Source organism: Tenrec ecaudatus, chromosome 13, assembly GCF_050624435.1.
Source record: "Tenrec ecaudatus isolate mTenEca1 chromosome 13, mTenEca1.hap1, whole genome shotgun sequence".
Lineage (NCBI taxonomy): Eukaryota > Metazoa > Chordata > Mammalia > Afrosoricida > Tenrecidae > Tenrec > Tenrec ecaudatus.
In genome coordinates this window covers 35,787,014-35,809,380 of record NC_134542.1, presented here as the reverse complement: position 1 = coordinate 35,809,380, position 22,367 = coordinate 35,787,014, and the positions used below count along the sequence as shown (strand labels likewise).

At 38.6% G+C, this 22,367-nt stretch overlaps 1 protein-coding gene across 6 annotated transcripts in view; it reads left to right on the top strand.

The window, feature by feature from the left end:
• Positions 1-22,367, top strand: part of CYP20A1 (cytochrome P450 family 20 subfamily A member 1) — a 51,920-nt gene that overhangs the window by 7,911 nt on the left and 21,642 nt on the right. For all 6 annotated transcript variants that reach the window (XR_012779378.1, XR_012779377.1, XM_075530012.1 and 3 more), the window contains exons 4-9: positions 1,139-1,281; positions 5,127-5,294; positions 6,383-6,461; positions 11,719-11,834; positions 12,614-12,668; positions 16,743-16,863. Coding sequence is in view for 4 of the 6 variants with exons in the window: in XM_075530012.1 (XP_075386127.1) it covers positions 1,139-1,281; positions 5,127-5,294; positions 6,383-6,461; positions 11,719-11,834; positions 12,614-12,668; positions 16,743-16,863 (682 nt within the window). In the remaining 2 variants the exon portion in view is untranslated. The remainder of the gene's footprint in view (positions 1-1,138; positions 1,282-5,126; positions 5,295-6,382; positions 6,462-11,718; positions 11,835-12,613; positions 12,669-16,742; positions 16,864-22,367) is intronic.

The window sequence follows — 22,367 nt, the reverse complement described above, 5'->3', positions numbered from 1 at the left end:
TAAAGGGAGACAGTGGTTGGTGTAAGACATGAAAACAATTTATAAATTATCAAGGAGACTTGGAAGGAGAGTGGAGGAGGAGGGGAAAATGAGCTACCAAGGGCTCAAGTAGAAAATGTTTTGAAAAAGATGATGACAACATATGTACAGGTGTGTTTGACACACAATGCTTGCATGTATGGATTGTGAAAAGAGCTGTATGAGCCCCAAATGAAAAGAAATACACATAGTAAATGTTTACTCTTGGAAGAACAGTTGACCGATTTATTCTTTCCATGTTAAATATTCGGTGCCATTAGAAAAAAAGCAGCATGGCTTGTAATGATTGTACAACTCCTCTTGATGTGATTGCACTATTGAATTATATGAGATGTGGATTATGTGCCAATAAAACTGTTTTCTAAAAGCTTGAAAAGAAATGAGGTTCACGTGAAACTGCTTTTCCAAGTAAATTCCCTGTGACCAGAGAGAACCTTTCCAGACGATGCCACTAGGTGCACTAACTCAGAGGGAGTTGCTCGATGCTCTTCTAGTGGGAAAAATGCGTACTACGGAAGCTCTGCTATGCCCAGCACAGTTCCATTTTTTTGGGAGGGGGTATCTGCTCTTATATTTGGTTTTGGTTTTGTTGTTATTAATCACATGCATTATAGTTATGTAGGTAAAAAATGGATAGAATCAGTGATGCCTTCCAGAGGAATTCTGAGTAAGGATGTTGTATCTTTGCTAATTTCCATGGTTTCTTATGCTATTTCTTTCTCTCTTTTTTTTTTTAACATTTTATTAGGGACTCATACAACTCTTATCACAATCCACATGTACATCAGTTGTGTAAAGCACATCTGTACATTCTTTGCCCTCATCATTTTCAAAGCATTTGCTCTCCATTTAAGCTCTTTGCATCAAGTCCTCTTTTTTCCATTCCCTCCCCACTGCCACCTCCCTCATGCTGTTTCTTTTTAAGAAAGAGAATTAGGTGATTTGTAAAGAAAATTTCCATGTCCTCACCTGCAATCACTCACTGACTTTGATCTGTTTAATTTCTTGCTGGAGAAATTGTTTTTTTGGAGAGGAGGGCAGAAGGGGAAATTTCTATGTTATTTTGACCATTTTGAAATAATCACCTTTTCTGTTCCAGCGGACCCTTTTGAAACTATGCTGAAGTCATTACTGAGGTATCAATCTGGTGGTGGAAGTGCAAGTGAAAAGCACAAGCAAAAGAAAATATATGAAAATGGTGTGACTAATGCTTTGCAGAGTAACTTTGCTCTCTTGATAAAGGTAAGGTTTGAAATAGTTTAGCCTTGAGTTCTACAATGCAATAGATGATACAATATGCTTTTTATTATTGGCATAATCTGATATTCCTTAATTTAATGTAATTTTACTGTTTTTAAGTGAAATACAAGAAAACACAGACCACAGTAAACTGTCCCATGCATTGGCCACACTTCTCATTATTTCCATGTTGTTTGTTTCCGCTAATCCTGTTACATTCCTGTCCCTCTTTGCCTTCTTGGTGCTTTTGGTATAGGCTGACAGTTTTGTCTTAAATCTTTAAGAGAGCACATTCCTCACAGTGATACTATTTATTTCATTAGCCAATCTGTTACTTCTCAAGTTCAGAGAGCATGGAGTGGGGATTCCAAAAATATTTGTGGAAAAATTCCATTGTCTTTTAATTCTATTCCTCCAGTTAAAAAAAAAATTGAAGCCCTCTTGTATTTTAGAACCATAGTCTTTGGGATTGCTTTTGTCTCTATCAGTTCAATAAGTCTGCTCTTTTATAGGAATTTGAGTTTTGTTGTACATTTTTCCTGACTGGGTCCATAGTCAACAGTAGTGATAGCCAGGCACCTCTGGTTCTTCTGTTTCAAGCTAACCTAAGTTCATTTGAGCTGTTCATCCTGTGGACTAGTTTCTTCCTTGAGTCTTGGGTTTCCTTCATGTTCTTTTGTTCAGATGAGTAGATACCAGTGGGTGTATCTTACTTAGGTGGCCACTTGCAAACTTTTAAGAACCGAGACAATACTCATTCATAGTCTTTTTTTTACCTCTCTAAGCTGACTTTTATTTTCATGAAATCTTAAACAAAAAAAACCCAAATGAAAGCAAACCCCTCAATCCTCCTGCCCCACTACCATGCCCCAACCCCCACCCCAAACAAAACTAAAAAAACCAGGAAATATCTTAAAATTCAAACAGTTGCAATAACGGGGCATGGATAGAGTCTGGACACGTTTGTTACTTCAATTGATTTGTCTTTTATTTTCAGGACAGATTTTAAGCCAGTGTTTCTCATTTGAAACACACCTTGTTAAAAAATGAAGATTCTTAGAAGTTTACTCAGGTGTGCTAATATAGAACATGGGAGAAGGAGGACTAGACATTTTCAAGGTCTCCAAATGATTTATAAAGTTGGAGAAAAATAATACGAATATACCAGATAACCTGTTTTCCTCTTGGTCCATAAAGATCATTAACTGATTCCTGAGACTTAGCTGACAGTTCTATGTCTCCCAAAGAGTACTCTAAGCCTGGGCCCTTATTCTAGAATTAACTAGGACTACTTCCCAGCCCTGCTTCCATGGACATGCCAGTTTGCTGGCTCTCCTGTGACTGACTTTGAGTTTCTTTCCATTGTGGTAAGAGAAGATACTTTGTATGATTTTAAATCTTCTAAAATGTATGGAGACTTGTTCTGTGTCCTGACCTGTGGTCTCTGCTGGAGAATGTAGTCAGTTACTTGAGGAAAATGGTCCCTGCAGACGGATGGACTATTGGACAGTTGCTTCTTAGTTCTCGCGTACTTACTCAGTTCCTCTTTGTCACATTGATCATCTGACTAGTTTTTCTGTGCGCTAGTGAGACTAGGATATGATACTCTGGCGTGGAAGCACTTGTTTCTCCCATCCTTTCTGACAGTGTTTGCTTCAGACATTTTGAGAATCTTGTTGAGTGCTTATTCGTTTGGAAGTTTCCTGTCATCTTGTTGGACTGAACCCTTGCTCTCTCGCTAAGTGTGTGTGTGTGTGTGTGTGTATTTCTACTATTCTTTGTTGTGACACTTTTTTGTCTGTCTCTTTCTGATTGTTTATACCTATGTCCCCCCCTTTGGTTCGAGCTCCACTCTGTCTCTGCTTATAGCCTATCGATAATATTTGTTTCCATCCTTTCCCTTTGAACCTGTTTGTGTCTTTAAGTAAAAAATGAGTCTTTTATAGATAACATATCTATAAGACCACATGTGATTAAAAAAATTCATCTTGCCTATTAGTGCCTTTTAATTGGAGAATTTTTTAATGTACTATTTGGTTTTCCTTTTCATTTCTTTTTCTGTAGTTTAAAATTTTTTCTCAGTGGTTATTGAATATTTTAGTTAAGATTATAACAAGCAAGTTGGAATTAATACCAACTTAGTTTTCATAATATACTTAGATTCTGCTCGTTATTGCTCCCTCCCCACAGTGTTATTGTCACAAGTTATGTCTATATCACCAATTTTCAACCTGTGGGTCACGACCTGTTTGGGGGTCGAACGACCCTTTCACAGGGGTCACCCAATTCATAACAGTAGCAAAATTACAGTTATGAAGTAGCAACAAAAATAACTTTATGGTTGGGGGGGTCACCACAACACAAGGGTCGTGGCATTAGGAAGGTTGAGAACCACTGGTCTATATATTATGGGCACATTAATAATACCATTGTAATTTTTCTCTTATAACTTCAGGAATAAGAAAAGCGGATTTAGAAATGCAATATACAGTGCTCCTGGACACTCCCTTTAGCATTTCCTGTCGCGCAAGTCACTAGTGAGAAGCTCCCCAGTTCTTGTCTGGGAATGTATTGATTTTTCCTTCATTTTTGGAGGATAGTTTTCCGAGATAGAAAATGTTTGATTGATACATTTCTTTTGTTTCATAGCTTTAACTCTATCACCCTACTGCTGCTGTGGCCACGCACCCATGCCTCCAGCGCTCGCAGCAGTAGCCTCCCAGGAAGTTTCCTTTTCTGTGCAGGCCATTGCGACAGCTGAGAATTGTTTTGAGACAAAATTTCCATACTTATTAAGAAAAGGAATGTTTTCTAAAGCAAACAATTTTGATATTTGGTAATATAGTAATTAAAAAAGCCGTTTTATTGGCATATACACCTAGCATACAGTTGAATCCTTCAGTCATATTAAGAAGAGTTGTACAATCATCACCACAATGAATTTCAGAACACTTTCTTCTCATACTCATTCTCCATTCCCCCCCACCTCCCCTTCCATGTCCCAGGTAATTATTAATCCAGTGACTCCTCGATTTCATATTCAGAAAATCATATTATGGCCAAATCTCAAAAATTCATTCCTCTCGATACTTGGGGTCATTGAGGCGTTCTCCTTCTCCAAAGACCACTTTTTATCTATTCCTTGTGCTTTATGTTGGTGTAAACCTATGTAATGCTAAGCCTTTTGAATATTTTGTTTTCCACAAACTTTAATTTTAACCCTCTGTACTGTGACAAAAATTCGCAGAGTTGGTATTGGGAATGGGTTTACAACTGAATTCCTATCGTGAGAGGGGCTTATTCATGACACTTTTCCAATTCCTTACACACTGTATGAGGTGTCATTCCTATCACAGAGGGAGGACTTGTCATTCCTATTTAGATGGGAAGCACCAGGTGAAGCACTTGAACCTCTGAAAGATTAGTAAACAAATTTCCCAAGTCATATCACTTCTAATGACAGAGCCAGAAGTAAAACCAAGGCTGTCTGACTTCTAAGATTAAGATCTTTTTCATTTGACAGTTTGGGGTTTTTTCTATAAGAGACTTAAGAAATGTTTGCTGAATGAAGGAATGACAGACTGGGAAGATTTTATTTCTTGCTGAGTTTTTCTAGGATATAGCAAAGAAAAAAAGAGGGAAAAAATAATAACTCCTCCAAAACTCACTCCCATGCCCTTTCTAGGATTTCTAAGACAGTCTTTACGGGCAGTAGCCTCGTCTTTTCCCACAAGCAACGGACGGTTTTGAACAGCCAACCCTGTGGTTAGCCGCTCAGCACTTCATCCACAGCATCACCTGTGCTTCTCAGGAGATAGTAAATGATTGTGTTCTCTGTTGTCTTTCAGCTTTCAGAAGAATTATTAGATAAATGGCTCGCCTATCCAGAGTCTCAGCATGTTCCCCTCTGCCAGCACATGCTTGGCTTTACTATGAAGTTTGTTACACAGATGGTCATGGGCAGGACCTTTGAAGATGACCAGGAGGTCATTTGCTTCCAGAAGAATCATGGCACGGTAAATATAGGGCTTTTCACCAGACTGCTTAGTTAAATGACCCAGACTGTGTCTTTCAAAGGGAACTGTAAGATTTTGTGGCACAAGTAGTGCCTGATTTAGCACGAAGTGTCGTTCCTGTGATGCTTTTGTAAGTCCGTTCTGACAAGTTGAATGTGCCTTTTTTTTTTAAGTTTTCTTTATTGCATTTTATTCTGAGAATTTTTAAAAATCTGATCTTTGAAAAAAAAAAAAAGAATAAAAATCTGATCTTTGTTTTGGGGACTGGAAACATGACATATAACCTTATAGATGTATTTTAATACATACTACTAATAAGACATAAAAAATAGTGCTTATAAACATAGTTGGCCATAAATATTGCATAAGTCTGGTCTAGCTATAAAACTAGATTTACATATTTTGTGATAAAAAGAACAATGCAAGCAAAATTAATTGTTACCCTTTAAAAAATTGATTATTTTTTTAATTGAGCATTTTTAAAGCAGTTTTTGAAATAATAGAAAAGTATGACCAAAATTTTCTTTCAATACTTAGCAAGTCTGTTATAAAAGTGCTACCAATAATTTTTCAAGTAGTTATTCATTGAATAATAAGTTTTGTGTTCTTACACCATAATTTACTTTTCCTTAATAACTTTAGAGTTATAATTAATATACATTTATTTTTCCTTTGCTGCTTATTGTCCCTAAGCCCTAGATTCGTTTTCTAACCTTTTTCACAATCTCAACTAATATTTGTGAACATATCAGATGAAAACATTTTTTGAATTATCTGTGAATTTTATTTATCTGTGATAATATCATGACACCCAAAATTGATTCTATTGTTGTATACTTTCTTCCACTTTCCCATCTTAGTCTCTTTAAATAAAAACAACTTTTCACTTTCCAATTATAATTAATTTGAAGGAGGCCTTGATTGAATTAAATCACTGAAGTATATTATAGCCTGTTCTTAAACTGGAGTAAATGACTATGCAGCCCTCATTAAAGGAGAGATTAATGACTAGATCTATTGGTGAAAAAGGAATTACCCAGTTAACTCTGTATATTTAGAAATCTACCTACTAGATCTTCTATTTCCAGGTTTGGTCTGAGATTGGAAAAGGCTTCTTAGATGGGTCTCTTGATAAAAGTACAACTCGGAAAAAACAATTTGAGCATGGTAAGATGATCACTCTTAATTATCCTTTTCCCTTATATTTTCTACAGTGTGATTTTAGTTTTTTTTTTTTTTAACTTAAAGAGAAGAAAAAGTAATTATGTAAAATAATCTCTAGCAGCCTGCAGAACGAAGGTGCTGTAGATGGTACATCTTATAGGGCAGTCCTAAGAAAGCAATTTGCCAGGACATTGTAAAAGCCATTAATAATAGATACTATGCATGAAGTTAGTTTGTATAATGCCCTCTTCAAGGGAGTCCTGGTGTGGTAGTGGTTATGTGTTGGGTTGCATCTTCATGGTCTATTCTTTTTAAGTTAGCCCGCCAAATCATCCTCCCTTGTTGCTTTTGTTTTAGAATTAAGCAGAATAAATTGCATTGGAATAATGAGTTATTTTCATATTTGTTTATGATCATTTTATTGAGGGTTCATACGGCTCTTAGTGTATGTATCCGTACATACAGCAATTGTGTCAAGCACATTTGTACATTCCTCGCCCTCATCATTCTCAAAACATTTGCTCTCCACTTAAACCCCTGGCATCAGCTCCTCATTGTTCCCTCTCCCTCCCTTGAACCCCCTCCCTCACGAGCCCTTGATAATTTATAAATTATTATTTTGTCAAGTGTTACACTGTCCGACGTCTCCTTCACCCACTTTTCTGTTGTCCGTCCCCAGGGAGGGGTATTTTCATATTTAATCGAATTGCTTCATGGTATTCTTTTCATTCATTTTTCAATAAATATGAGAAGCGTCAAAATTGCATGGATGTTTTCAGAATCCTTTAATTCAACTTTTCCATGAACATTTTGAAGCCACCTTTTATTTATTAAGGCCTGCTATGTACTAGACATTATTCTATGCATAGAAGACAAAATCCCTGTGACCTTTGAGCAAAAACTTGCAAGAAGTGAGGTAATCAGTTATGCAAATTATGACGATATCCACATGCTCAGGGTAACACTATTCCAGGTAGATGAAAAGTAATTGCCACGTCTTTGAAGTGTGGTTCTTCTGGTATATTTAAGTTAAACCAGGGAGGTCAGTGTTGTTGAAGTGAAGAGATTCAGGAGATGCATAAAATGAGGGGTGGTGAGAAGGATTGCAGAAGAGACTTTATAAGACACACATGACTAGGCTGTTAGCATGCGATGGAAACCCATTGGAAACATGAAAAGAAGAGTAATACTTTCTGAGTTAAACTTACAAAGACCAGATTAGCATCTATGATAGACTAATATGGAAGCAGCAGAAGGAGGAAGACTAATTAGGGGCTATTGCACTGAACCAAGCAAGAGCCACAATGTAGCTTAGATAAGGTAAAACTGAAAATGATACCCCTTAATACGTTGCCTTGAATTTCTAGGATGACACTGGAAACTCAGCACTTCTTGCCTTCTCTTTCTGACCTTCACACTCAGTTGTTTTAAAACAACTTTACTGAGATGGAATTTATGCCAAACATTCAGACACTTAATTCTAGCCATCCTACTATCTATAAAGTGGTAATTTCATCATGCTTTTGACATGTCTTCTTCTAATGACTGATAATATAGAGCTCTTTTGATGTGCTTATTGCCCATTTACACAACTTTAAGTTTTTATTGATGTTTTTTAAAAATTATACGTTTGTCTTTTTATTGTTGAGTTGTTAGAATTCTGTGTACCAGGGGTACCTCCCAAAAAACCAGAATTTTTTTTCAAAGCTATCTGTTTAGATTTTTTTACAAAACAACCTTATTACTTTCAAAGTACTCCCCATTATACTTAAGACATTTGTCAAATCTGTGATTCCATTCTTTGAAATGCTTTTGAAACGCATCTGTCTAGATGGTTGACTGTACTGTACCTCCCTTGGTTTTGTTTTGTTTTTAACCCCTTCAAGTCTGTCACTAGCCTTTCATATCCCTCCTCATTTGCTCTATCCACAAAAAGAAGTTGCATGGAATGAGAGTGGGTAAGTAAGGTGTGTGGGGCAAGAGAGGCATGCTGGTTTTTGCCACAGACTGCACCCTGTGATGGCTGCATGAGCCATGCCTCTGGGGCACTAACTCAGAGTGAGTTGCTCTGTTGCTCAAAGCTCATAGCAGGGAAAGTGTGTACTACACTCCAACCAGCAGAATATTTTCCTGTGGTTTTTTTTGTTTGTGGGGGGGGGGGATACCACCTCATATATCTTGAATCACACAACTCCCATTCTTTTCATTGCATTTTCACTTTCTTGATGGTGTTCTGTGATGCACGAACAGTTTATCTAATGTACTTTGAAGGTAGAACATGGGTTGGCAGATTAGATGCAGGGTGAGAGGAAGAAACAGAGGGAGACACCAAGGTTTGGGGCCTGAGAAAGTAAAGATGAGGAAGGTTATATGTGATAAGATGGGGAAACTTGACCTGATCCCACCACACCAAGGCGAAGTGCTGGGGGAGTGCAGCGGAACAGCGGGGGAATGGGGCGGCGGGCTCCCCAGGGAGTGCTGGGGTGGTCTTTGGGGCCAGGGTGTGGTGCCTGAACAGACTGGATTGGAAAACACTCCTAAGGGCCAACGAACGATCCTTGAACTGACTGCAAGCTTTTTTTTCTTGATATGTTTTGTTCTTTCTCAGTGGTTTGTTGTTGTTTAGTTGTATACTGTTCCTTTGTTTTCCTCTTTCTTGTTTTCGTGCATGTTATTATCTCCACAGGTCTGTCTAAATAGGATAGCCTGGATGAACTATCTGGAGGAAAAACAACGGGACCGACAGTTCCGGGGGAACTTGGGATAGGGGGAGGTGGGGGGTAAGGAAGTGGTGTTAACAAACCCAGGGACAAGGGAACATCATGGATCCAAATTGGTGGTGAGGGGGGAGAAGCAAGCCTGGTAGGGAATGATCAAGGGTAAGGTTACGTAAAGAAGAGGTATAGCTGTAACCCAGGTGGGGATGGAGCATGTAGTGGGGCAAGAGGAAGGTCAAGGGAAATAGAGGAAAGAGCTAGGAGTCAAAGGGCATTTATAGAGGTCTAGACAAAGACATGTACATGCAAATATATATATATGAGGATGGGGAAATAGATCTATGTGCCTATATTTATAGGTTTATTATTAAGGTGGCGGAAGGACCTTGGGCCTCTACTCAAGCACTCCCTCAGTGCATGAATACTTTCTTCTATTAAATTGGCATTCTATGATGCTCACTCTCCCGATACAACCGCTGAAGCCAAAGCGGGTGAACAAGTAAATGTGGTGAAGAAAGCTGATGGTGCCGACTATCAAAAGAGAAAGCGTCTGGGGTCTTAAAGGCTTGAAGATAAACAAGCAGCCATCTAACTCAGAAGCAACAAAGCCCACATGGAAGAACACACCAGCCTGTGTGATCACGTGGTCACGAAGGGATCAGTTATCAGGCATCAAAGAACAAAAAATCATATCATTGGGTGCGCGCTGAGGACAAATGGGTGCATAAGCAAATGTGGCGAAGAAAGCTGATGGTGCCCGGCTATCAAAAGAGATAGCGTCTGGGGTCTTAAAGGCTTGAAGGTGAAAAAGCGGCCATCTAGCTCAGAAGCAACAAAGCCCGCATGGAAGAAGCACACCAGCCTGTGCGATCACGAGGTGTGAAGGCATCATCAAAAAAAAAAAAATCTTACCATAGTGAAAGAAGGGGGAAGTGCAGAGTGGAGACCCAAAGCCCATTTGTCGGCCACTGGAGATCCCCTCACAGAGGGGTCTAGAGGAGGAGATGAGTCAGTCAGGGTACGACGTAGCACCGATGAAGAATACAGCTTTCCTCCAGTTCCTAAATGCTTCCTCCCCGCTCACTACCATGATTCGAATTCTACCTTGCAAGTCTGGTTAGAGCAGAGGTTGTACACTGGTGCAGATAGGAGCTGGAGACACAGGGAATCCAGGGTGGATGATACCTTCAGGGCCAGGGGTGTGAGGTGTGATACTGAGAAGGTAGAGGGTGAGTGGGTTGGAAAGGGGGAACCGATTACAAGGATCTACATGTGACCTCTTCCCTGGAGGCCAGACAACAGAAAAGGGGTGAAGGGAGACGCCGGATAGGGCAAGATATGACAAAATAATAGTCTATAAATTATCAAGGACTCATGAGGGAGGGTGGAGTGGGGAGGGAGGGGAAAAAAGAGGACCTGATGCAAGTGGCTTAAGTGGAGAGCAAATGCTTTGAAAATGATTAAGGCAAAGAATGTACAGATGTGCTTTATATAATTGATGTATGTATATGTATGGATTGTGATAAGAGTTGTATGAGTCCCTAATAAAATGTTAAAAAAAATAGATGGGGAAACTATAGAAGTAACCAGCTTGAGGGGACAGAGATCAGTTTGAGGTATGGCATAGACTCTGTTGAAAGTAAAAAGAAGAGGTTTGTTACGGGATAGAGATCGTCTGGAGATGGAAGGCATCCAACTTCACAGGGTGAAGCTGGCCATCCTGGCTCTGTATACATTCACTTCCTCAATCATGTATGTTTCTGCGGGTCTGGTAGAAAGATTTGTTGCTAATGTTCACCAGGACCCCTCCAGTGGAAGCTATCACATCTGGCGGCTGTTTGACTGTATTGAAAAGTCCTTCTCGAAATAAGAATTGTGGTATCTTGCTCTTGCCAGACTTGAGAGAAATGAGCACCTTCTTCAGGTATTTGGTTGGGTCAGCATTGAAGTTAGATGAACTGCGACTAGAAAAGACAGTTTTTAAAATTCAGCATGGATTCTAAATTCAGGCCTGGACTTTAATATGGAGTTAAGGCTCCATCTAGACTGCTCCATCCACACAACCAGTTGCTTCCGATTTTCAGGTCTCATATAGGTATATTTAATGTGCTTTAGATGCTCAAATGGAAATGTCAAGTGAGTATCTAGACCTGTGAGAGTTCAGGGGAGTATAAAAATGGGGCTTCCTTCTAAGTGTATTTCTGCCCCTGCGTGAGTGCTGCATGACGTGGGAGAAGAACAGAGTTAAGGGGACATAACGTAAAAGGCCAGCACATGGTATAGATTGAGAGGGCACATATATATTGTGGAGGCTTCTTGGGTCATTCCTAATTTAAATTATGCATATATGTTTGCTGTATTTCCCCCCCACCAGTTATTATTGCTTTGCATAATAAAATTAGGAAGGAAAGAAAGTGGGTGCATTTAAACATAAATTAGTTTCCTTTATTATTAGTTGTGATTCATTTACCTTTGGGACTGTATGGTTGAAAATAATTTTCCAAATGCTTATATTACATCTTAAAAATTATTTTTCCCCTAAGCTCTCACACAACTGGAATCCGTTTTAAAGAAAGTCATACAAGAACGGAAAGGAAGGAACTCCGGTCAACATATTTTCATTGACTCCCTAGTGCAGGGGGACCTTAATGACCAACAGGTGATGCAATTTTTAAATGCTTATCAAATTAAAAAAAAAGGCGAACTTTAATCTACAAGCTCTTCTAAAATTCAGTGGTTCTGTTCTCTTTTATTATATACAAGTAGATCATTGTCTTTATTTAGCTATTTGAAGCAGCTCTGTGTTTAATATTTGAATAAACAAATACTGAGTGAAAATTCTTGATCATCAAAAAGACGCAAGACTCGTTCGTATAAAGCTTTATAGACTAAGCCACTCTGCCTGCATGGGCAGGCGTGGTAGCTTGGCTTGTTAACAGTGCAGGTCTGTTATGCCCAGCACACCGCTGTGTTTGTGGTGCTGCTAGGCAAAGGACAGAAGTGTAGTCTTTGTTGCTACCATTGCTTGTTATAGAAATCATGTGCCTTACCCTACATACGCAAGCCAGCTTTTAGCTCCTCCTTCAGACAAGTGCTTTTCTGTGCATGTGTTTTGTAAACAGCCATCTGCACCCAGAACGGAATCAGGTTCTGGGGAGAGCGGCAGTGTGTTCAGTGTCCCGAGGCTTCATTGATGCATCTGGCCCAACTCAGACAGCTAGGACTGACCCAGTTTATTTGTCAAAGTATGTCAGGAGCCCATCACAGTGAAATATTTATTGCATTAAAAAGCAGGGTAATGTTCAGGTTGTTTTTCCATCATAAAGAAAAGCGTTTTTCTTTCCTTGCTCATAATTTTATACTCTAGGCTATTTCAGTAGGACCTAATTTAGGCCAGTTTGCATTTCACACTTTCTAAATTTAGTTTTGTTTCTTTAGATTCTAGAAGACAGTATGATATTTTCTCTGGCCAGTTGCATGATAACTGCAAAATGTAAGTAAAAATTGCTTTCTTTGTAGATGAACTACAAATATGTAAAGGTAAAGCTGTTCTAAAATGAAAGAAACATTAATGCAGGATCGTATTTTTTTAAAAGTCCTCTTCTTTCCTCTCCCTTGTTTTAAAGTCTTGATTCACACAAGTCTCATTTTTTACTCCGTGTTCCCTGTGCCACTTCTCTGAACATTGTCATCAGTGTCCTGACACAGCTTTATGGATTGTGAATTCCAGTTAGTGCCTTTAAAATGAACTGTAAGTGGAGCAGTGAGCTTTTCAAAATCCTGCTGCTGCTTTCCCCTTTCATTCCAGTTCAGCCTGCTATTAAGGTCTACCAACAGAAATGAAGCCACAGAAGCCACAGTTTTAAAAAAATTATATATATATATATAATTTTGTATATATACAAAAATATATTAATATAAAATTCTTAGAAGAAATATAACATCAGTTAAAAATCTAGATAATTTTTATTCACCTCAGCTGTTACATCTAGGTTTTTCTGGTTTAGGAAAATTTATTTAAAAAATAATAGAGTGCTAAAGAAAACTTCCCACAAATTTTTCCCGTTTTAAAATTAGTGACATCTAAAGAAAGATGTGGCTTTCTATTCTTGTAAGGAGATAGTCCTGGAATTCACAGGGGCAGTTCTACCCTGTCCTATGGGGTCACTGTGAGTCGGTCTCAACTCCATGGCAGTGAGTTTGGTTTAGGAGAGATGTTTACATACTCTATAATAATTGCAATTTCTGTAAGCATTTATTCTAAAGTATTAATCTTTTACAAAAAAATTTCTATAACATTAAAATATACTTGTTAATGTCCTTCAAAAAAATCTGAATTGCATGTCTTTTGGACACGGTGAAAAGTGACCATTTCTGTGCTTGAATTATTTTAATCAGATAGATTGAGTAGTTTTTAGAGAATCACTCTTTCTTTGCCTGTGGGTTGGATTTTTTAAAAGGCATCTCGAAGGTTTTGGAAAAGCATGTTAGCCAGGGAACTTAAGCCCTTGTTCTGCCACTTCCTAGCCTTGGGCAAGATACTTGCTTCATTAAGTAGTTTTTCCTGTTCCAAAATAAAGGATTAGCTCTTATGTGAACTCCAAAGTATTCTTTATATATGAGTTTGTGCTTTGTTCATTCATTTATTTGAGGAACCTGAACTGGCTTAAATTCTCAGACTTCTTTTTAATAGAATTGTACAAAAGAAGCAATGTTTAGTTTATTAATTTCAAGTGATAATATTTTCAGGTTATATGATTATCTGTTATATATATATACATATATCCTTGTTCTAAGTTGTTTAATAGACTGTGTATTGTTATAAAATTGTACTTCATGTCCATATTATGAGCTATGCACACAGTTTTCAGAACATTTGTGAAATAGATTCTATAGGTTGCTGAAAAAAAGCATATGCAGGATAAAGTTAAGGTTAAGCATTTATCCCTGTGCCTTTCATAAACTCTTGGTTGTGCAAATTATCAAGATCATTGAGTACTACCTGGCAGCTAGTGATTTAGTTGAAGATAATATTTGGTGCAGAATATAAGAATTGGACCATGGGTAATCAGGCAAATGTTAAAAAACTAATAATTTCTAGACCAGCGGTTCTGAACCTGTGGGTCGCGACCCCTTAGGGGGTCAAACAACCCTTTCACAGGGGTCACCTAAGACCATTGGAAAACACCTATTTCCCATGATTATAGGAATCGAGACACCACTCCTCTACCCATCTCCAGGCGGTCTGACCAAATGCAGATATGCCCACTTACGAGTATCCAGCGTGAAGACTGTTACCCATGCTACACCATGCTTCAAGACAAAATTTCATTTATTTATAATTAGAAGTAAATATTTCACAATATATGATTGCATATTGTGTTTGTGATTAATCCCTGTGCTTTAATTATGTTCAATTTGTAACAGTGAAAATGCATCCTGCATATCAGAAATGTACATTATGTTTCATAGCAATAGCAAAGTTACAGGTTTGAAGTAGCAATGAAAATGATTTTATGGTTGGGGGTCACCACAACATGAGGAACTGTATGAAAGGGTTGCAGCATTAGGAAGGTTGAGAACCACTGTTCTAGACAAATTAAGATGAGCTGAAATAGTACATAAAATATCACTTGACAGAGAAAGTGGGGCTGTAGGTAGTGTAAGTTCAGAGTCTAGGTAAAATAGTAATGCATATCTGTAGATTTCCATTCTTGAAGAGATTTTGTGTATTCCTAAAGGATTTATTACTACTCTGATTTTTTTGTTTGTGTTCATATAGTTTTAGTACCTTTATTTTCATTTCCCTTGAATATAAACCATTGACTACTTTAAGCACAAGTAAACTAAATCACTAGTTTCCCAGTTTGGTTGTTCATCGCAGTAATCTCACAATTAATCTGAACTCCATGCCAAACCTAATGATTCAGATTCTGTAGATATGGCATCACCCAACTCCCCAGACTTAAAAAAACAAAACCAAGTTTTAGCAAAGGTTCCTCTTTAACAATTTGTTCATGCTGTTAGTTACTGCTTCTACAATGTGTCAAGATTCTCATTGTTTCCACTGTTCTATTTTCTTTGACCTGGTTTCCCTCTTCTTGCTGTTTCATCTTTGCTTTTCGGAAACTGTTGACCACTTACTCTTACAGCCATTTATTTAAGGGAGCATATAACTCATAGATGATACTATTTTTTTCATAAGCCAGTCTATTATTTGACTGAAAGGTGATCTGTAGAAGTCGCTTCAATACCAAGTTTAAAGTTACAAGAATAATTGAATGTGCTGTGCCTTAGCCAATTGCTTCACCCTGTGGTCTGTAAAGCCACGAGAGGGTGGGGCTGCAGAGACTGCTGATGGCACTTCACAGTTCTTTCCCACATCATCAGAAATTGCTTTTTCCAGTGGATGCTGAGTTCTCAGTATCAGGGATGCAGCTGTCAGTGCCAGAAGGAGGGCCATATTCAATAATTCACTGCACAAGAAAAGGATATTTTAGGATGATAGCCTGAAGGAGTCCTGTAGACTCTGTCATCTCCAGATGTGTTTGTTTGTTTTTTAATCATTTTATTGGGGGCTCATACAGCTCTTATCACAATCCATACATATATCCATTATGTCACACACATTTGTACATATGTTGCCATCATCATTTTCAAAACATGTTTTGTATTTGAGCCCTTGGGATCAGCTCCTAATTTTTTCCCTTCTCTTCTCCACCCTCACTCCCTCATGAACCCTTGATAATTTATAAATTTTTCTGTTTCCATGTCTTAACACTGTCTGATGTCTCTCTTCACCCACTTTTCTGTTGTCCGTCTCCCTGGAAGGGGGGTTATCTGTCGATCATTGTGATTGGTTCCCCCTGTTTTCCCCCACCTTCCCTTTCCCCTTCCCCTCATGGTATCACTAGTCCCATTATTAGCCCTGAGGGGTTTATCTGTCCCAGATTTCCTTTGTTTTCAGCTCTTATCTTTACCCGTGTGCATACTCTGGTCTAGCCGGATTTTTAAGGGAGAATTGGGGTCATGATGGGGGGTGGGAGGGAGCAACCTGGATGAGTTTTGAGAACCATTATTCTACATAACAGCAAGTCACAGCTCTAAGAAGTAGTATATCTACCACTAGAAATGAAAATTTAGCTATATATTTATAGGCAGGTCTATTTACTAGTTTAATTTTTATGAATCATTTCATTAGGGCTTCTGAGTGAGCCCATAAATCAATTTTCAGATTGGACAAGGTTTTGAGTGAACCAGATATTTATTATATTCATCAACATTGAACACCCCCCGGGTATTGAACTTTATTTGTTATCATTACTATACAGTACTTGGCTCTAGTTACCAGTTTTAAGAAGGAAAGTCTTCAGATTAGACTATCTCTTTTTCTTAGTTGTTGGTTTATTTAATGAGCATTCATGTTGTTAATGAAGTATAAATCCTGTGAAGAATTGGTGGCATTTATGTATCGTCTACATTAGGGGAAAGGGTAATATATTTTTTTCTTATTCTGCCTCCAAACCATTACTTAGCTATTTTCATTTTATTAATATTTTTCATGTAGTATGCACCTGGGCAATCTGTTTTTTAACCACCTCTGAAGAAGTTCAGAAAAAATTATATGAAGAAATAGATCAAGTATTTGGGAAGAATCCTGTTACTTTGGAGAAAATTGAGCAGCTCAGGTAAGAACACAAAGGGAAGATAAAATTACTAAAAGATAAAACTTGGACTGGTTTACTTATGGAGTGTAAAGCTTATGTGAATATCTAGGAAAGCTATTATGTTTTTATAGGACTTAAAATATATACGTACATATTTTAATTAAAAACCCCACTGCCACTAAGTTGATTCCAAATCATAGTGAACCTGGATAGAGTTTCTGAGATTGTAAATCTTTATGGGAGCGGAAAAGCTCATTTGCTACCACGTTCCTTATATATTTTAATAGATAAACAAAATTTCCCTTTAAAATGATAAGGTACATGAAACTAAACCTACTGTCATCAAATCCATTCTGACCCATAAAAACCCTGTTGGACAGAAGAGAACTGCTCTGAAGGGTTCCATGGCGGAGGGGTCTTTAAGGAAGTACTTTGCTACATCAGCCTCCCTAGGACTGGCTGGTGGCGGTGTTTGTTTGTGTTTTGGGTTTGAGGGTGTTTTTGAAATATAGGTATCTGGGGCTAATCCCAAACCAAATGCATCACAATCCCTGGACAATAGAAGCTTTCAAACATTAATTCTTAGATGATTTTAATGTAAACTGAAATTGAGAATCTTGAACTAGGGATTCCTTTCTATCTGGGAAGGCAGCCATTTCTGATCTGGTGACTTCCCAGTGTAAAATCCTTCAGTAACTCTTGTAGCCTTTATGAGAAAGTTTAATCTCCCTGGCACACGGCGTGCAAGGCACTTGAAAAGCTAGGCTTAGCACACTGTTCTTCCCTTACCTGCCACCACGTTTTGTTGTTGTTCACACTTCTGCATTCCTTTATAGTGAAATTCTTATTTCTTGGGAGGTGCAGCACATTTTCTTATATCCTGATTTTTATACAAATTACTCATCTTTCTCCAGAGCCCTGGTGGCATAGTGTGTTACAAGTTGGGCGACTAACTGAAGGTCTGCAAGTTAAACCACTAGCTGCTCCACCAGAGAAAGATGAAGGTTTCTCTTCTATTTTTTTTTATCGTTTTATTGGGGGCTCCTACAATTCTTTTCACAATCCATACATACATACATTGTGTCAAGCACATTTGTACATTTGTTGCCATCATCATTCTCAGAACATTTGCCTTCTACTTGAACCCTTAACATCAGCTCCTCATTTTTCCCCATCCCTACCAACGCCCCTCCCTCATGAACCCTTTTCATAATTCATAAATTATTATTATTTTTGTCATGTTACATTCTCCGATGTCTCCCCTCGCCCATATCTCTGTTGTCCATCCACCGGGGAGGAGGCTATACATAGATTCTTGTAATCAATTCCCCTTTTCCACCCCACATTCCTTCTACCCTCCAGGCATCGCCACTCTCACCACTGGTCCTGAAGCAGTCATCTGTCCTGAATTCCCTGTGTTTCCATTTGCTATCTGTACCAATATACATCCTCTGATCTAGCTGGATTTGTAAGTCAGAATTGCGATCATCATAGTGGGGGGAGGAAGCATTTAAGAACTAGAGGAAAGTTACATGTTTCATCATTGCTACCCTGTACCCTGACTGGCTCATCTCCTCCCCACAACCCTTCAGTAAGGAGGTGTTCAGGTGCCTACCAGTGGGCTTTGAGTCCCCACTCTGTACTCCCCCTTATTCACAATGATAGGATTTTTTGTTCTTTGATGCTTGATACCTGATCCCTTTGACACCTCGTGATCCCACAGGCTGGTGTGCTTCTTCCATGTGGGCTCTGTTGCTTCTGAACTAGATGGCCACTTGTTTATCTGCAAGTCTTTAAGACCCCAGACGCTCTATCTTTTGATAGTCAGGCACCATCAGCTTTCTTCACCACATTTGCTTATGCGCATGTTTGTCTTCAGTGATCTTATCGGGAAGGTGGGCACCCACTGATATGATTTTTTGTTCTTTGATGCTTGATACCTGGTCCCTTCTACACCTCATGGTCAGACATGCTGGCGTGCTTCTTCCATATGGGCTTTGATGCTTCTCAGCTAGATGGCCACTTTCTTATCTTCAAGCCTTTAAGACCCCAGACGGTCTATCTTTTGATAGCTGGGCACCATCAGCTTTCTTCACATCATTTGTTTATGCACACATTTGTCTTTAGTGATCGTGTTGGGAAGGTGTGAGGCTTTCTGTTCTTGTAAAGATTTCAGCCTTGGAAATGCAAAACAGTTCTACTCCGACCCTTAGGATCACTATGAATTAGAATTGACTCCATAGCAGTGAGCTTGTTGGTTTGGGGAGGCTTCCTCTGTGCAGTGTCTCTCTTCCTCCCACTTCTTACTAAACTCCCGTGTGTCCTGCAGGTCTTAGGTTAAGTCTCTCTGTAAAGGCATTTCCCTTGGTATCAACTCCTCATTTTCCCCCTCCCTCCCTGTTCTCCCCTCCCCCTCTCTCATGAACCCTTGATAATTTATAAATTAATATTTTGTCATATCTAACACTGTCCGATATCTCCCTTCACTCACTTTTCTGTTGTCCGTCCTCCAGGGAGAAGTTTATATGTAGATCCTTGTAATCAGTTCATGCTTTCTACCCTACTTTCCCTCCACCATCCCAGTATTGCCACCCTCACCCTTGGTCCTGAAGGGATCGTCTGTCCTGGATTACCTGTGTTTCCAGTTCCTATCTGTACCAGTGTACATTCTCTGGTCTAGCCAGACTTGTAAGGTAGAATTGGGATCATGATAGTGGGGGAGAGGAAGCATTTAAGAACTAGAGGAAAGTTGTATGTTTCATTGTTGCTACATCACACCCTGACTGGCTCCTCTCTTCCCTGAGAACCTTCTGTAAGGGGGTGTTCAGTTGCCTACAGATGGGCTTTAGGGTCCCCACTCTGTACTCCCCCTTATTCACAATGATAGGATTTTTTGTTCTTTGATACCTGATCCCTTTGACACCTCGTGATCACACAGGCTGGTGTGCTTCTTCCATGTGGGCTGTGTTGTTTCTGAGCTAGATGACCACTTGTTTATCTTCAAGCCTTTAAGACCCCAGATGCTCTATCTTTTGATAGCTGGGCACCATCAGTTTTCTCCATCACATTTGCTTATGCATACATTTGTCTTCAGCGATCATTTTGGGGAGGTGAGCACACAATGATAGGATCTTTTGTTCTTTGATGTCTGATAACTGATCCCTTTGACACCTTGTGATCACACAGGCTGGTGTGCTTCTTCCATGTTGGCTTTATTGCTTCTGAGCTAGATGGCCACTGTGCTAATAGTCCCAAAATTTCTATAGAAGCGAAATTATTGCTTAAGGATACTCAGTAGAATATTGAAGTAATTTGAATCCTGTAATCAATAGATTCCAGCATTGTGGTCCTTAGCAATTGCCTCATTTTATAAATATGTAAGATTAGGATAAAATAGCATGTGTGGAGTTTTTCTGAGTGTTAAAGCGAGATGCTATATATAAAGTGCTTAACAGAACTGGCCCCTTTCATGATCTCCATGTTTTACTTTTCATTCTTCTCATTGTGATGTACACTTAATATCTTGAGATATGTAGTCATATTACCCTTCAGCAAGGTGGTGTTAATACTTTCATCTACTAGATATGAAAGTGTTCCCTCCACATACAATTATATTAATATAATATTTCATACAATCATCATTCTCAAACATTTGCCTTCTACTTGAGCCCTTAATAGCTGCTGCTCATTTTCCCCCTCCCTCTCCACTCTCCCTACCTCATGAACCCTTCATCACTCATAAATTATTATTTTCTGCATATGTTCTTGACACATTGGATGGATGTATGGATTGTGATGAGAATTGTACGAGCACCCAATAAAATGATTTAAAAATATATTTAATACTATATTGTCATTCTTTGCATTGGCAGTTTTTCTTTTTTTAATAGTTTTTATTGCATATAATTCACAAATTATACAATTCAACCCAACTCCATATTTACTGCCAACTCATAGTGACCCTGCAGGACATTACAGAACTTACCCTTGAGTTTCCAAGACAGTAACTGTTTATGGGAGTATCTCCCAAAGAGTGTCTGGGGGCTTCCAACTGCTGACCTTGTAGACCACAGCCCAATTCATAACCACTACACCACCAGGACTCCTTATACAATTAAATAGTTTAATCATATTAAGAGTTGTGTAGTCATCTCCACAATCAAATTCAGAACATTTACTTTCTTGTGCTCCTTGTTACTAGCTCTCCATTTCCCCACTAACCACCCCTGCCATATCCTCACAGAACCATTAATCCAGTTAATATCTATAGGTTTACCTCTCTGGGATCTCATAGATATATATAAAATATAATACCAACAAAGTAACACAGAAAACTCTCAATCAAAAGAAAGCAGAAAATATTAATAAATAGAACAAATTTAAATTGAGTCAAAAGGGAGATCAAATGAAAAAGTGTTCAATTTTAACCCAACAGTATCTGCAGTAATCCATTTTGCAATGCATTCTGCATGAAAGCAAGGCTAATCGTGTCTCTGGTTTATGTCCAGAGAGCATTCATCACATGCTTCATCTACCTGTATTTCCTCTTCCCTTTTTTTAAAAAATTAAATGGTAACTCTAAATAGGTTAAAAGGAAGATCAATTGATAGAACATTTTAACTTACCAGGGTCTGTTCTAATTGACTTTGCAATGCTCTCTCTGATAACAAGTCTGTTCACATCCCTCACCTATGATCAGAGGGGATTCCTGGAGGCTTAATCCATGTGTGGGCCCTGCATATGGATTTTGGGCTTCCACTGTCATCCGTAGCCTTCTGTAATCCAGGTGTTCATCATTGAAGTGCTGATGGTATTCCCTCCTTTGGGTTTGATTATCGATAATCCTTGGATCACACAAACTGGTGTACTTCTTCCATGTGGACTTTAGTGACACCTCACTTAAGCAGCTGCTTGTTTGAAGACAAGACACTATTTCTGCTAATAGCTGGGCATCCTTTAGTTTCTTCGTCATACTTAGCACCCATATACTCTGTGATTTCTTCATGAGAGTGAACATCAAGCCAGGGCCATGTCATAAGAACTAATTCTTCTTGGATTGAGGTAGAATTAAGTACAAGCCCTAAATCTATTCCTTTATGGTTTATCTCTGGGTCACCTTAGAGACATCACTGTCACTGTGTTAGAGAACATATATCAATCATCTCCCTGGGTATAAGGGATATTTATTGATATTGGCAATTTTCAACAGTTTATGATGTTGACTATCAGTTTCCAAGCCATTTGTATTTTTTTTGCCATTTGCATCTTTTTAATATAAATTACTTTTTAAAAATCCTGCGTTGGGTAAAGACTTACAGACTTTACCAGCCAACAATTTATGTATTTTTATTCATCTTACTGAAATCCTCACAATGTAACATCACTTATCTCACTTCCTCTGTTTCCTTTTCCTCCCCTAAACTTCAGACCTTTGTCCATGGGTAAATCCTTCCCTTTTGATCTCGAATGACTGTTTGTTCTAAGGGTCCTCCCTAGTGTTATCCATCCCCTTATTTACCATAACT